The sequence below is a fragment of the Pantherophis guttatus genome, chromosome 1 (assembly GCF_059756535.1).
Source record: "Pantherophis guttatus breed Tessera chromosome 1, ASM5975653v1, whole genome shotgun sequence".
In the NCBI taxonomy this organism is placed as follows: Eukaryota; Metazoa; Chordata; class Lepidosauria; order Squamata; family Colubridae; genus Pantherophis; species Pantherophis guttatus.
Genome location: NC_142063.1, coordinates 83,409,670 through 83,426,183, shown reverse-complemented (window position 1 = coordinate 83,426,183; position 16,514 = coordinate 83,409,670). Strand labels below are relative to the sequence as shown.

General features: G+C 37.5%; 1 protein-coding gene across 11 annotated transcripts in view; it reads left to right on the top strand.

Annotated features, from left to right (window-relative positions):
* PRR5L (proline rich 5 like) overlaps window positions 1-15,885 on the top strand; it is a 71,889-nt gene extending 56,004 nt beyond the window's left edge. For all 11 annotated transcript variants that reach the window (XM_087877073.1, XM_087877096.1, XM_087877097.1 and 8 more), the window contains 2 exons: window positions 664-790; window positions 13,997-15,885. In XM_087877073.1, the coding sequence (XP_087733199.1) occupies window positions 664-790; window positions 13,997-14,379 (510 nt within the window). In that variant the 3' untranslated portion in view covers window positions 14,380-15,885. The remainder of the gene's footprint in view (window positions 1-663; window positions 791-13,996) is intronic.
* Window positions 15,886-16,514: the final 629 nt, after the last annotated feature.

Genomic DNA, 16,514 nt, shown 5'->3' with positions numbered 1-16,514 from the left:
TGAAATTAAGTTTAATGTTGCAATATAGGGGTTTCAATGACTGTTTCAAGCATAAGTTTGTTTGTTTGTTTGTTTGTTTGAAATTATCATGTCTGAGCTTTGGCCATGAATTTTTGCCTTCTTTTCATTTCCCCCCAATTACAACTCTGATAGTTCTAACCAGCCTCCCACCTTGCCAATGTTCCCTAGTTACAACTCTGATGTTGGGAGAAAGAAAAAGGGGAAACATCAAGAATGCTGTCTTAAATTGCCGGGATAATTTGGATCCAGAGAATTAAAACATCCACCACTTCCCAATTGGGTCACAAGTCCTGAGGAGAGAGTTAAATATGCTTATATTCTTTGACTTGTTGGAATGGCCTGCTTGAGCTATCTGTTGAGAGCATTCAGTAGGGTATTGTAGAACAGTGTTTCTCAACCTTCAACTGTCTCACTTGAAGATGGATAGACTTCAGCTCCCAGAATTCCCCAGCCAACATATTGGTTGATATTGAGAAACACTACTATAGAGAATGATATAACTTATAATTCCTACATCACAATATCATACATAATTAAGTTTCTTTTCTTCAGTCAATTAGAAAAATAAAAATGGACAAATGAAATGTGTTGATTTGCATACCCCAGGTATTTGACAACAGGTATATTTTGTTTATATTTCAGGGAGTCCATGAACCTACAGGTCCCACTAAGGCCTTTATACAACTAGAAGAACTTGTAAAACTGGTAGTTTCCCCATACCTTGGTTTGTGCGAAGAACATTGCTTCCCTGGCAGTACCTGTGCCCTGGGTAAGATGTAAAGTATTGCAAGTCCTGATATTTGGGTCCAAGTTAACTAAAGAATCTGTGGAGCCAGTAGAGAATTCTTTTTGCCTGCACAAAAAGAGTCCACAAAAACAGTATTTTTTTCTGCCATTTACAAGTTGGCTATAAACCATCCATAGTCAAGGATGTGTAATCAATACTCAATGCTGGATGAGACACAGAAACAGAGAGTGAAAGCTTAAATTATCCCTGTGCAGATACTAATCAATACAAACTTGCATTTAATTTGTGTACATGCAAAAAAAAAACCCCTTCATTTTCTTTTTCTATGTCTAACTGAATGATAATAAGACAATCATTTGCAAATGTTTAAAAGGTAGTTAAAATCTGATTTACAAAAATAAATACAATTTTTAGCTGTGTTGTTTTCCTTTGGCTTTTTAATGAGCTTACCTAATCATTAAGTGTCTTTCCTGTTTTGTATGCCTACCCTTGTTCCCACAGATGCCTTTCCTTCTCCCCAGAATAGCTTATCTGATTGTTAGAAAAAAAAAATTCTCTTGTGGTTACATTAAATCATGATTGCTGTGGACCGCTCCTCCCAGTGCATAGTGCTACATTGTGGGCAAGGAAATGATCGTAAATTCAATAAAGTCGGATTAATGCAGTGGTTCAGTACAATTTTCAGCACAGATCGTTCCCGTTTTGCTGTCTGAGATCATTTCAGTGAAAATAGCTAAAATTGGGATCTAGTCACAAAGAACGTAGCTTTCTCCAACGGATTTTCACAATTAAGGGAGCATAGTCTGCAGATTTATTTTAATATGATTTGATATGTAGTTTGTTCAGTGGGGAGAATGTAAATTGCTTCCATTGTAACCTCTCCAAGGTTAACCATTTCTCCCTAACCATTCTGTTTCTTTGTCTTAAGTCCGATTTGAAACCAAAGTTTCCTATCTTATGCAGAAGTATAGGTCTTTACTTGTGGAATCTTATCTCCCAGTATTGGGGTGTTGCTCTTGTATGCATATATCCTTGGTGTCTTTAGACAAGCAGAGCTCAGGGCTTCCTACTAGGTCTTGGCATTAACACCACACCAGATTAGTTTGTAAAACTGAGCAGCTATAAATTCATGACTTCAATAAACGAGATGTTCCTGTCACAGTACAAATACAATCAGTGCACTGTTTACAGCTAATAAAATCGTGACCCTTCTTCTTCAGAAGAAAAATAATACAAAGTGTACAGGAACCTGAATGATAGTCAACTTGTTTATTTGAGGTGGCCATGTGACTCTTGTGAAAGCACTCTGCTATCTTCCAGTCGACCAATAAAACCAGGGTTTATTGTCATAAAGCACATTTTATATACTCCATGACCTTCAAAGAATTATACATTCAGAATACTTACGTTTGGTTCTCCATTTAGAGAACATGTGGGCCCCACTACTATGCTTCTTTGCATGTGTACATTCAGAACATCCTTGGTGCTTTGCCACCTGTAGTCCTGCATTTGGAGTTGACAGCTGTATAGAAATACTGAAATTACGCCTTTAGGGATAGAGCAGAAGTAGGCAATTTGTCTCATTTGAAATTTATACCGTGGCTGATATGGAAGGCTGCTTGTTCGCAAAACAGCTGCTGTGGTGAAACTGGCAAGTCACAAATCACCCCTTTATCATAAGACGAACTACACACTCTCATCCCAGGACAACCGTCATGAAAGTCAAGGGTATTCCTGTAAATGAATTAGGATCCTGAGACTTATGCTTTTTATTGCTAACTTTCACTTTTTCCTTGACTTCCAATCAGAGTGAGGAGTATAAGAATTACATAAACCATCATTCCTGACTTCTTTTGATAATTACCTTCTCATATACTATCTAGCCTGATATTTCACAGTTTCAGTAAGGTCTTCCATCTTGTTTTGTTTCAAGATGAAGGACAAAGGAAAAACAGAACATACCTATTTTTGGATTGATCTGAATTTGGCAGCAGCTAAATTCCCTGAACTCAATTAGCAGTTGATTCCCTTTATTTACTGGGATGAAAAAAGGATGAGAAAAATGACTAAAATGATTTTGGAGTTTTAAAGGGAAGCTGTGATTTTGAAGATTTGGATGTTGGGATCAACATTTATTGACCTTGAAAAAAATTAAGCATCCTATAGCATCTTGTGAGCAAGGTTACTAGTTTTTTATTTTTATTTTTTTGATGGATGTATATTTTTAGCAAGTGACCAAAGGTTAGCTTAGCAGAATCTCTTACATTTTTCTTGCTCTCTAAGTAGCAATTAAATATGTGAATGGGAAACAGAAGAAGTGAAGTTTGATCCCTTAAATAATGCTGTGATGTATGAAATAGCAGTGAAATGTTAAGACTTGCTTCAGAGTTAAAAGTAAAATTGGAGCTAGAAAACATTATCATTTCAGTGGATTTTAGGACCTAATTAGACACTTGAATGGAGCACATTATGCTTCACGGCTTCCAGACAGTATTTCCTAAAAGAAATATGTTATATGAAGTTCATCATCTTCTCTCCATATAAACTTTAACCATTGAACCGGGATGGGTGGGCAGAAATGCTGAATATTATATCAAGAAACATGTTTTTCTAATCCTAAACGCTACTGGAATAGATTAATGGTTGAGACATCTTTAGGCCCTTAATGTACACAATCTCTGTTCAGCATAATTGTTGACAGTTGAACAATATCTCCACCTATTGGATATTGAAGAAAAATATCCAGTACTTTTCATTTTTCAATAGTTCAGTACATTTTGGATGAAAGTGTCAGAGACTTATAATGATGGATGGTGCCATGTACACTGTTCTCACAAGGCCAGACCATAAACATTCTATGGGTCATGTTTACTTGAGTCTCAACATAAGGAAAGATATGCCTGACACCTAAGGTGTGTTCATTATTTCCAACAATTGATTACTAGGGAGCAACAGTTAAAATAGAAAAGGGGAAACTAAATGGTTCAAAATAGGGAAAGGAGTGCATCATATAAACAATGTGACAGTGAACATTTAATTTATATGCAGACCATGTCATGAAAAATGCTGGAGTAGAAGGAAATAAAATCAAAATTGCTCAGAGAAGCAATAACAGATTTCGGTATGCTGATAATACCAGACTGCTCAGTGGAAACCTGCTCAGTGGAAACCTTAACAATGGAACTAAAGTTTAAATATTACCTAATGCAAAAGCAAGAGTCACTGGAGAAGATTCTTAAACTTGAAAAGAAGTTCTGAGCCTTGGTAGTACAGTGGTTTAATGCACCCTGTTATTAACACGGCTGCCTGCAATTTCTGCAGGTTCGAATCTTACCAGGCTCAAGGTTGACTCAGCCTTCCATCCTTTCTAAGGTAGGTTAAATGAGGACCCAGTTTGTGGGGGCAATAAGATGACTTTGTATAAATATACAAAAGGATGAAGGCTATTGCTTAACGCATTGTAAGCCGCCCTGAGTCTCCGGAGAAGGGCGGCATATAAATTAAATTAAAAAAAAAAAAGTTGACAGAAGATAGGGTGACTAGATGATAACATAAGCATGTGCTTAGAGGAACTCAGTTACTGAGTAATGGTCCTGAAGAAACGATGTTCATTATGTCACAAAACAGCAGATACAAATGAATAACTACTCAGCAACAACTAAAAGGTCACATGGCAGGAATCTGTGGCATAGCATTCAGTTTGGCTTGGATACCAACTGTTGTGAGATCACTTAGGTGAGATGGGCAGCCATACGAATTGCATAAATAAATAATAAATATCTGAACTGTGGAAAGCACACCCATTTCCTTGGGCATCTTAGGAGATAGATAGATAGATAGATAGATAGATAGATAGATAGATAGATAGATAGATAGATAGATAGATATTTTCATTCATTCTCTGGTCTGTAAGTTGAGATTTATTTGTGACTCTTGCTTTTCAGATGTGTTTTTAAGTTCTTGCTGTTGTAGTTTCATACTGCATTTATTTATTTGACTTCTGAAATGAAGTGGTAAACAATAGCATAATTGTATGGACATTATATATCCATTGTGTAATAGCAAATGTAGTACAAAAGTTTAAAGCTGCAAACTAATCGGAGCAATGTAATTATTGGCATGCTCTCTTCTCATTACTGTAAAATAAATCAGTGTTAATCTCATGTCTAGGGGAAGTTTGTTCCATATGGGAGGCATTATAGAGATACACCTTCTCCTGGCTTTCCCCCAAAATGTTCTGGTCAGGCAGATTGGTTCTAGTTTAAGGAGATGGTGCCAAGCCATGCAAATAGGACTGTAAAGCTACTTATGATTCTCTTTCCATGACTCTGTAGGTTTGTGGCAGGATCCCTTTCTTTGATGAAAAGGGATCTATGAAGGGAGTAAACTAGTAGCTGAAAGTAGAAGCCAAAACGGCATCCATATGTACTTCCTTATCACCTTTGTTTGGTTTATCTACATTTAGGTAATTTGCTTCCCTACCTACCTACCATTCCATCTTTATTTTCAGTAACAGCTTGGCTCACTTAAAACTAATGCACTTCTTTAGATACAATATAGATATAGGTAATTTTTCATTGCTTTGAGGCCTGAAAAGGTAATATGTGCAATGGGTATGGTATCTGCAAACATTGATGGCCACTAGAATTGTTTCATAAGATTTTTTTTCAATTAAAAAAAGATTTATCTGCAAACTAGAATGGTGCAAAATGAAATACAAACTTATGGTATCATTCTTCTTTGCAAAAGTGCCGTAGAGTCCACTTAGATTATTAAAAAAAACTTTGTGGGGGGGACTAAGAAGGCATTTTGGGACAGACAAATCAGAAAATACTGCCTACCTGAGCTCTGGGTATCTTCTTTTCTCAACCACTGTAACACTTTCATAGATGCCAATCTCTAAATGACCAATTAAGTATATTGTAGTTTCCAGTGCAGAGTTTAAAAATGGGATGGTTCTCCACTGCAGCAGAACAAGAGAGTAGTGAGGTGAGCTTAATTATACTGGCAGTAGCTGAGCATGAGATCAAAGGAACGTCTGGTCCTTCTTCAGTTTGTATAATAGTAATTGTGCAACACATTTATATTTATTGGTTCTTTTAGATTGGAATCTGACCATAGTATTTCTGTTGGGGAGATTAAAAAACAGTAATAGGCATTTGTTGCTAATGGCTTATCAGCTGATATGAACACAATTCATTTTTTCTTTCAATTTGCTATAGTGCAGTGATGGCTAACCTTTTTGCAGTCGCGTGCCAAAAGTGGGGGGAGCGCGAGGGAGGGGTTGCACGCGTGCCCACACCCATAATTCAATGCGCCCCGCCTCTGTGCATATGCACTCTCCCCCCACACACTCCTCATGCTTTTGGCACATGATGGCACGGTGGGCCTGGTAGGCCCATTTTTTCACCCTCCCCAGACTCCAGAGGCTTTCTTGGAGCCTGGAGAGGGCGAAAATGGCCTTCCTCACCCCTCCCGGAGGCCCTCCGGAGGCTGGAAACAGCTCGTTTCCCGACTTCTGGTAGGCCCAGAAAGCCCAAAAATCAGCTGGCCAGTGCGTGCATGCACGCTGGAGCTGAGCTAGGGCAACGCTTGCATGCCCACAGATAAAGTCTTTTGACCGTGTGCCACAGGTTCACCATCATGGCTATAATAGTTTGAGGATAGCGGTTTGTAGTGTTTGTTGCAGAAAATATTCATGGTGGTTAGCTGCAGTAAACAGGACTGTAGAACAAAGCCTACAGTGTTTGTTTTCTCCGGACTATTCCTGTCTGGCCACCATAGCACTTTTGAATGCTTTCTCTCTCCTCCCCCCCCCCCGTTTTTTATAGTTATTGTTCCAGATTGGAATGACTTTTTGGAGACAATGAGTTAACAAGAGGGAAATGATTGCTAAATATAACTGTTAATAGTGAAATCACAAGCTGGCTAGGGAATCTATTTATTAGATCTTATGATTCATTTGATTTGAGATAAATATTTGCAGCTATTTAAAGCAGTCTGAGCAGAAAATGTGCAAAGCATGAGAGCCTACATTTCTAAATTAGATTGTGAATTTTCCCTTTTCTCTCTTTGGTGTTTCTACCATTTTGTGTTTCTTTTATACTTTCTGCATTCTTTTGTAATTTTGCCCACCCAGGGTCCACAAGATATCAGTAAACCAATCTTTTCAACCAGGCAGCCAAACAGCTGTAGTCTTGGAAATTCTGGTTCACTTGCACCAACTTCTCCAGTATGTATCTAAAGCACGGGTGTCAAGTTTGATCATGTCACGTATCACGACATATAGCAACATTTTTGCCTTTGCGGAACTGGGGTGGGCGTGGCCTGCATGTGACGCATCTGGCTTGTAGGCCGCCAATTTGTCAGGCCTGACCTAAAGCAGCATTAGTGGTTTTCTGAGGGAAAGGAGTCCTGATATGGATTCAAACTAGTGCCATCTTCTAGTTCTTTCTCCATTTGCTACTGAAGGTGCTGTTTCTAGTGAATAGCTTCAGGGCCTAAGTTTAAGTAGGAAATTTATTCCCAATTTAGAACAGGAACTTACATTGTATTAAGGATCCATGCTGCTCTTTATAGGATAAAAGAGGCCAACTTAAAGGACAGAGAGGAAAGTTGACATTGATCAAAGATTATGCATGAACATCCTATGTAGCACTGGGTCTCAGGTTGTACACTCCTCTTTTGTATCACTGAAATGGGATCAGTGATAACTTGGAGATTAACCATCAAGATGGTGGGTGCCGTCCTGTGATAGAATCCCTATCGTCTTGGTTTGCTACATCCCCTACCCTCGAGTGAATAGCCATTGATGTAAGTAGGTACTCTCCAGACAGAATGACCTTAGGAAGCACTGCTGGATCTGATTGGCTCATCAATAATTTTTTGCTTCTTCTGTGGCAGTGCATTGCTCAAACTTTCCTGATCCAGTTAAAACTGCTCATTGCAATTCCTCTTCCACCTTTTGCCCATTATTTCAGTAATAAGTTAGGGTTGAAAAACCATGATAGTTTCAGTGAAAGAATATAAAAATGTAGCATTACTGATGCAATGGTTCTTAGCATAACCGTGTAGATAGCATGGATTTTCAGCTGAAATCTCTGGAAGAAGAATGATGTGCATGACAGTGGCAATTGTAAGAATCTCTCTCTCACACACACACACAGAGGGAGGGAGAGCGAGCACCATATCCTCTGGCAGGAAAGTATAATCTATCAGCCTCATTGGAGGCAGCCTTTAAAATATCCCAAGGAGATGGATAGTGCTTGTTACAACTGTTTTGTATTAAGACACAATAGAGATACTTTAGGATTTGTTTACAGCTTTGAAAATAAGTTTTAGTTACGAGTTTCACTTCACAATTTAGACTGGGATCCTTCAGTTATAAAAAGTAGCAGAGAAAAGTATTGTTTCCTCCAAACATTATAATGACTAGTCAATCATAGGCCAAGAGGTCTCAGGTCCTCTTATTCTTAGCTATCTGCCTCTGGTCTATAAAGAAAAGGTTCCCTCTCACCTTGGCTATTTTTCCTTTTAAGAGAAGGTTTTAGTTATCCTGGGATAGCTGCCACTGTTCAGAGACCTTAGACACTAGTTAAAGGGAAAAAGAGACCTCTCCTTCACCTTGTGTTTCTCAAGAAATAAATAACTATAAATGTTACCCAAGCAGAAATTCATTGGCCTATAACAGACTTAAAAGAACTTGCTGTGGGACTACTCCTATTGTTTAAGGCAGGTGTTCTCTCTGTGTTGATCCTTGTACATTAAAACAAGGAATGTACAGGCAGGGTTGAATTTCCAGCACAAATGAAAGTACGCATGGAATTTACAAACTACTGCTTCACAGCAGCCTCCGATTTGTGGTCAAATTGGAATGGACTTTCTGACTATATAATTCTTGGTTGTCAGATAAAGGGTGGCTACACCTCAGCATCTATCTTTTCTCTTTAAGGGACTTGTTTCAGTGTTTCATTCCTGACTTGTATTATGAGTTGGAATAAAAAGAAGAGAGCTTTAAACAGTGAAAGTGTAACTGCCAGTATTTGCTCCCAGTTATAGGTTTGGATAATATTGAGACAAAATAGGTTAATTCAGTGTTCTTCAATAACCATTACCAATGAAAGAATAAGCTATTAGCTTTAAACTGAGTTCAATTCAGATATGAATTGGTTGAAAGCAGGGGTGAAATTCACTTACCTTCCCTACTGGTTCGCAAATGTGCAAGCGCCGTCGTCCGCGCATGTTGAAAGCCTTCTGTGCACACGCAAAGCCTTTTGCCCATGTGCAAAGGCTTAAAATAATTGCAAAAAAGAGACATCATGATGTCCACATGGGTGGGCGGAGCCTCCCGTAGCCACCACTATTGGTTCGCCTTAGCCGGATAGAACTGGCTAAATTTCACCCCTGGTTGAAAGTAAATCCATTACAACTTACATCTATGAAAACTAAGGAAAAACTATTTAGATAGATTTTTAAAAAAATATTTTTTATAAACAACTCAAGGTGGCAAACATACCTAATATTCCTTCCTCTTCCTATATTTCTCACAACAATAATCCTGTAAGGTAAATTGGGCTAAGCGACTGACTGGCCCAAAGCCACTCAGCTGTCTTTCGTGCCTAAGGCAGGACTAGAATTCATGGTGTTAGGCTGATGCGTTAACCAATAGCAAATGAAATACCACTCTATCTCTGAAATTTGGGGTGTTATGCTTATTTAGTACCTCTGTCTTGGTGACACAGCAAGATAGTTGTGATTTCTTTCCCCATAAGATGTTTTTTTAATGCTTAGTCTTGTGAAAGTGTACTGTGCTGTAAAATGTGAGCCATTTCTGAAATCTTCCCGTGCTGCAATAATAAATGTTGCAGCAGCTATTTTGGATGTAGTGTTTCTGTTGAACAGAACTATCAGGGGAGATGTCTGCTGGAGAAAAAAAAAAGCAAGTTGAGTTTTATTGATGTCATACTTTTCTCTGTGGTGTATAGGTGTATTGGAAATGTTTTTAGAATAGTATGAAGTAGTGTGAGGATACCAGCATACATAGCATCTCTCTATTCTCCTTTTCTCTACAACACTGTGAGGCAGGTTAGGCTGATAGTGAATGGCGGATCCAAATTCATCTGGTTAAATTCAAATGTTGAGCGTGGACTGGAAGTTGAATCTCCCCAATGCCAGTCCAGCATCTTCATCGCTATACTATAGCTACTCTTCGACTTACGACCATAATTGAGCCTAAAATTTATATTGCTAAGTGAGACAGTTGTTATGAGAGTTTTGCCCCATTTTACGATCTTTCTTGCCACAGTTGTTAAAACGTGAATCACTGCAGTTGTTAAGTGTTAAGTAACATGATTGTAAAGTGAATCTGGCTTCCCCTTTGACTTCGCTGATAAGAAGTTCACAAAAGAGCCTTGGTAGTACAGGGGTTTAAGGCACCCTGTTATTAAGCTGGTTATTAAGACCAGCTGCCTGCAATTACTGCAGGGTTCGAATCTCGCCAAGGCTCAAGGTTGACTCAGCCTTGCATCCTTTCTAAGGTAGGTGAAATGAGGACCCAGTTTGTGGGGGCAATAAACTGACTTTGTATAAATATACAAAAGGATGAAGGCTATTGCTGAGCACATTGTAAACCGCCCTGAGTCTTCGGAGAAGGGCGGCATATAAATCAAATTAAAAAAAAAAAAGTTGCTCACATGATCCCGGGACACAACCATCATAAATATCAACCAGTTTCTAAGCATCTGAATTTTGATCACACGCCCACGGGACGGTTGTAATGGGTATGTGAAAAATTGTTATAAGTCACTTTTTTCCATGCCGTTGTAACTTTCAACAGTCACTAAAAGAACTGTTGTAAGTTGAGGATTACCTGTACAGAGCGTCTATGAACTTAGAAGAGGTGCTTTAGTACATGTGGGATCATGAATGTAGTTCATAAGTCCATGACTTATTAAAGCAGCTGTATTTTAGGGAGATTCCTGTTTCTTTTTTTTAAATATAAGTTTTATTAAGAATTTTAAATACAATACTAAAAGCTAATGTAAACTTAGAGAAAGAGAATGGAAATAATAAAACATGTAAAAAGAAAGGAAATGACTTCCAAACTTCATTACAATATAAATACATTTAATAACTCTTCAGCTCCTGTAACCTTTTCAGCCCTTATCCCATCCTTATCTATAAATAAATCCATAAAACATAAAACTTTCAGCCCTGGTGTCAGCAAAAAGTAAATGGTTTTCCAGAACATTGCAAAATGTTGCAAATGTTGAAGAACAAAAAAAGCCTACTTTAACCTTGATCAAATAAACCAACTTTGTTTCTTTCTTTTATTCCTAACAGTCTTAATCTTTAATTCAATCAAATATAGTTTTAGGATTTAATTTCTTTTCAATTCTTCTTTATCCTATTATACAAGTTTATTCAAGGCTTTATAAAGCAAGCCTCTTTTGTAAATCCAATAAGAAAACATTTTCCAGGTCATTCTCTTGGTTTATCATTTGTCCTTTTAATTTTTAAAACTCCAGCCAGTCTTCCCTTCCCTTTGCTCCCCTCCCCTCTCCATCTCCTCTCTCCTCCCATCAAATTTCACCAAATCTCATCAAAAGCAACTCTGGGCAGCACCCAACAATCAAGGATTTCTTATACCCAGTAAGTGTTCTTTTCCAAATCATTCTGTTGATCTGTTATTTGTAGTTCCACTTTCAGTGCCTTCTCTGTCTTGTCAGATAAAAATTGTTCCATATAGTATCTGTCATTACTTTGTTAATATCTTTTGGACTCTAATATCTATTCTTCAAATAACTCATTTAATATTTCCAATGTTATAACATTTGATTGTTTTGGAAGTCCCAGTATTAATTGACATCAAAAACAATTTTGTATTTTTTTCTTCTGCTTAGAATCTTTAGTCCCTTTCCATTGTCCAGTTTCTAAAATCATCACTTATCTTTGTTCTGATTTACAATAATCAGGATAGCCAAAACAAGAAACTGTTTATTAAAAAAAATATCAAAATCTTATAGTGAAAATCAATATTCCATATTAATCTGAACCTTTGATCCATTTATAACCTTCTTAGGTCAAAATTTTATTTAGCATTTTGCTATTTATTTCAAGTTCTCTTAAATTCTTAAGCCTATAATTGATTTTTCTTTTGTTCAGAGATGAAGATAAACTCACCTGACAAAAACTTTGAAAACGTGTCTTGAATATCTCTAATGGTTTACGATGGTTTGGCAATTTTGCCAATTTCCAAAAAATATTAGAAAACGATTAGAAAGTGGGGTTTGCAAATTTAGTGTCCTTTAAAAGGCTTCACTTGTGAGCAAGATGGCTTATCTCTTTGTCTCCCAGCACTCAAACCTGATGAAAACTATTGTCCTGAAGCATATATGGGTGGTCTCCCATTTTCTCCTTATCTGGAGAGGTTCAGATAAACTGCTGAGATTATCAACTGCACTTTGCAGAATTGTCTTCAGTTTGTCATACCTTACCCAGAAGCAGAAGGATCCCTGTTTCTAATACAGCATATTGTTTGATATAAGGAAGTGGAAGAAAAAGGAAGTGGTACAGCTTTGTAGTTCAGGAGCAGGTAGAAACTAGAGGAGAAACTATCAGTGGAGTTCTGAATGATAATACAAGGATTTTCAGTTCCCAATAATAACAACAGCAACTATAAAATGACTCCTTATTTAAAAGTATAACTTACTGCAAATGAAAAAAGCTTGAGGTGAGCAGACATGGAAAAATGCATGTTCAGGGATTCAAAACAAATTCCTGAGTTCATAATTCTTTAAGAGTTTGGAATGTGTACATATTTTTCCTTGGGGCACTTAGTTTGAGAGCTCCCTCCCCTAAAATAAAATTGAGTCTGTCTGCGCTTGTATACTGTACCTTTAGAATATGTGACCTGTAAATCCATCCTCATCATTCTTATAATTGAATGTACTAAAAGTTGCTAGTTAGATCCATGTGAATTCCTCCCGTGTAGGGAATACTGTTGGCCAATGGAACTGAAAGAAAGCAGTATCTACTACTTTCATCCATGATTTCTATTACCTTAGAGCTGGAAGAAAGTATCTGTTTTTGTCTAGCTGTAGTTGAATTAAAGTTACTACTATCACTTAGCACTGCCCGTCCTAGCTGGAGATGCTGGGAATTGGAATTCAGCCATATCTAAAATGTTGCTGGTTTTCTCCACCTACCTTGTAACAATCCTTTTGTTAGAAATGGCAATGAATTCAAACTGGGAAGCTCACTAGATCAGTGATTACAAAAGCTTTCTCTAAAGTAGTATCCACCAGAAGCATAGGACTGCAATGAACTCCGTAGGGTATCAAGTTGAAAAAAAATAGGGTTCATAGTAGAAATATGCAAAATGACTGCTTGGAGAAAATTTATGCCCCCAGGGTTTTGAGAATAAGAATTTTAAATGTTCTGTCATAGAAGCAAACTTTAAAATAGACCGTTCTTATCTCAAAATGATTCATTCTAGGGTGCTAGAAACTTGAAAATGAAGATATGTATGTTCTAACACTTTTACTTTGTTTTGACACAAGTTATTGTTTTAATAAAATGTTTCAAGTGGAGTTGTTTTGTTAGGTCTGCATGTAGAATAGGCAGTAAATTTCTCACATATAAGTTTGTTTTGCTTTGCCACCAATTGTTATGCTGTTAACTTTGCCCATAATACAATCATTCTGAATTGTATATGGTGAAAAGTTACATCAGGGAAGAATCTGTGTCAGATTCTACGCAATGTCCAGAAGGATAATTAGTCACACACAATGCATGTCACACACCATGCATGTACAGGTTATAAACTTATACAGTATTTATTAGACACCTCTTCTAAATTTAGTGGACTTAGGGGTGAAAATTTAGGTAACTATTACACACTTACCCTTTTAAGTGTAAAACAACTTGAGAAGAGGGATTATATTACAACAATGCCAAAGTTCTCCAGTGTCATAAGTTCCTCTCTGTCATAACATGGACTTCTAACATAGAATCAAACTGGTGCAGGAGATTAAAGTATAATCAATTGTATAACTTGTATTTTTTTTTATTCTCAAATATCCTTATTATCCACATGTTGCAACTTGTTGCCAAAACTAAAGATGAAGAAATATTTAATGTGCCTTTCACAGAAACAAAATCTGGAGAAACCAATTCTTGCAGTGGTAAACAATTAACAAAAATGTCTTCTTTTCCCTTGTTTTCCAGAGAGACGGTATTACAGATCTCGTTACAAACCCAACGGGCTAAGCATTTCTTCTCACACAGTGGCAACCCGACAGGTCAGTGAGACCGCCTTGACACCCCTGACTGAACAGGAAGGCGAGGCTTACCTTGAGAAGTGTGGGAGCATCCGCCGGCATACTGTCGCCAATGCTCATTCTGATATCCAACTGTTGGCCATGGCTTCCATTATGCACTCAGGCATGCTAGCAGAAGAACCAGACAATGGCGACCAATGTCTCCTCTTGCAACCCAGTTTGAACCACAGACAGTTTTCTAGTGAGCCCAGCATAGCAGATGGACCAGAAGAACTGGCCACCTCAGTCATGGAGGAGCCTGCAGAACTGAATTGCACATCTGTCTGTTGAAACAAAGGAACAGAACACTCCTGCACAGCAGAGGAAGCCGATGTTACTTTTCATGCTGCTTAGATCAAGAATTAGATCTACAGGGCATATCCTGAAGCTGATTGTGTTCTTAGGCTCTAATATTATGAGGGTCCTTTCTGTGGACTACAAAGGTACAAAGTTGTTTCAGCTGAAACATTCCAATGTTGTCTCAGAGCAATGGTTTCTCAGAGTTTGTTTTTCTAGCTAGATTTTCGTGCCCTCAGCTGCATTCCGTTTTTGTCTTATCTGGAGGGTTAACATTGTAATCCTAGTTTTATTCTGCCTTGCAGATTGGGAAGATGAACTCCAATGTTAGCGACAGGCAGTTATTTCTTCTCAATTGCGATGTCTTGTGAAAAATACAAGGAAGCCAAGGTTGTTGCAGTGGTACATCCCTTTGTAGGACAATGAACCATTTTCATTATAATATGGTGTACACCTAAACTATAAAAATAGGAGCAGTAAAACTTCTTCCACTCTCTATCATCAGAGCTGGTCAGAGTAACAAACTCTATTCTGGGTGATAGAGTCACCCAAAATGAAAGCAGTAGCCTAAAACAAAACTACTGTGGCTAGCATATTGTTTTGATGTTTTGATTGCAGTACATCTCAGGAATTACTCAAATTATTTTCAGAAAACTACTAAAAGCAGGCCTTTAGGGAAGGTATCTGACTGCTTGCCAAACACATAACACCAGTGCTGAGCTGGTAAGTATGCAATAATGATTTTTGAGCTACTAGCTTCTATAAATCAGGGGTTGCTGGGTTTAAGACTGAATATTCTGGAAATAGCTTTTATTGATAACAACAATGAAAGAAAGGTTGCATTTGCATTAGTGCGGTAATAGCAGACAACCCCTTTGACTGGTGGGAATAGCCTTTATTGTTGGAAACCCTTCTGTGCAAAAATTCCATACGGAACAGGGAATATCTACAACTGCTATAATGATTGACTGCTGCAAATATCAGGATCAAGTTAGATGAGGTTCTTGGAACTGGTATAGTGATTTCTGGAAATATTTCCATACATCTTTGGTAACCAACCCATTCTTTAACAAAGAGAATAGAGAAAGAATGTTTTAAGTTTTGTGGCTAGTTGCCTTCCTCCTGCAGGTCTCTTGATATTGATGGGGCAATGGCCTTTAGTATCTAGAATTGATAGGGGTTTTTTGTTTTTTTGTTTTGTTTTAAATCCAGTTTCCTAATATAATTTTCATACATATAATGCTTATTTGGCAGTGGTTCCCTTTTGATGGAAATCATACATAATCCAAGGAGAAGGCAAATTTCTTCATATAGCTGCAGATAAAGAAGTGCTATTGGGTGTCTTAGCACAATCCAACCATAACTTATTTAGCTGTTCAAATGGTAAAAATAATTGCATTATGCAAAAAAAGCCAAGCAGTAGAATAAAATCTGTCTGGAGAATGTGGGATGTGTGCTTTTCCTGCCAGTTCAAAATAAACATTTAACAAATACTACCCATGTTCTATCGTGTATGCAACTTTCTTGTCACAAAAAGTACAGTTAATTAGGAAAACGAGAACATTTTTCTATGTACACTGACTTGGAGCACAACATGTTTGGAAGATGCAATGTTAGGAAAAATTCTTCTGCTTGAAAACAATAATTAGTTATTCTAAATATCTGGTGGAAGTAGACATAAACCAAGCATCACACACTTTTTTGGGACAATGAAAAAAAACAAAAACCTGAATATTGAGAAGGTGTCACAATCAAGCTCACAACAAGGCTGCCATAAGGAGTATGGTTTGTCACAAAAACTCATTTTTAAGAAAATAAAACACTAGGAAAAAACTTTCAACAATTGCAATTCAGTGCAGAACTAGATCCAAGTTCAAAAACAGTTTTCAGCCCACTGTTTTGATTCACATCCAAATTATAGGTAGTTTGGCTGAAGAACTAAATGTAAGGGAGATGCACGGGCTGAGCCCTAATGTGAAATCATTTATTTGTCAAAAACATAACAGAATTTAAACTTTACAGATGATCAAAAAATGTAGACACCAATGGCAAAGTATTCTCTTCCATGGAATAAACTGCAGGCAAGGCATACGTTTTTAAAAAAACCCATAAAAATCACCTCCTTAATT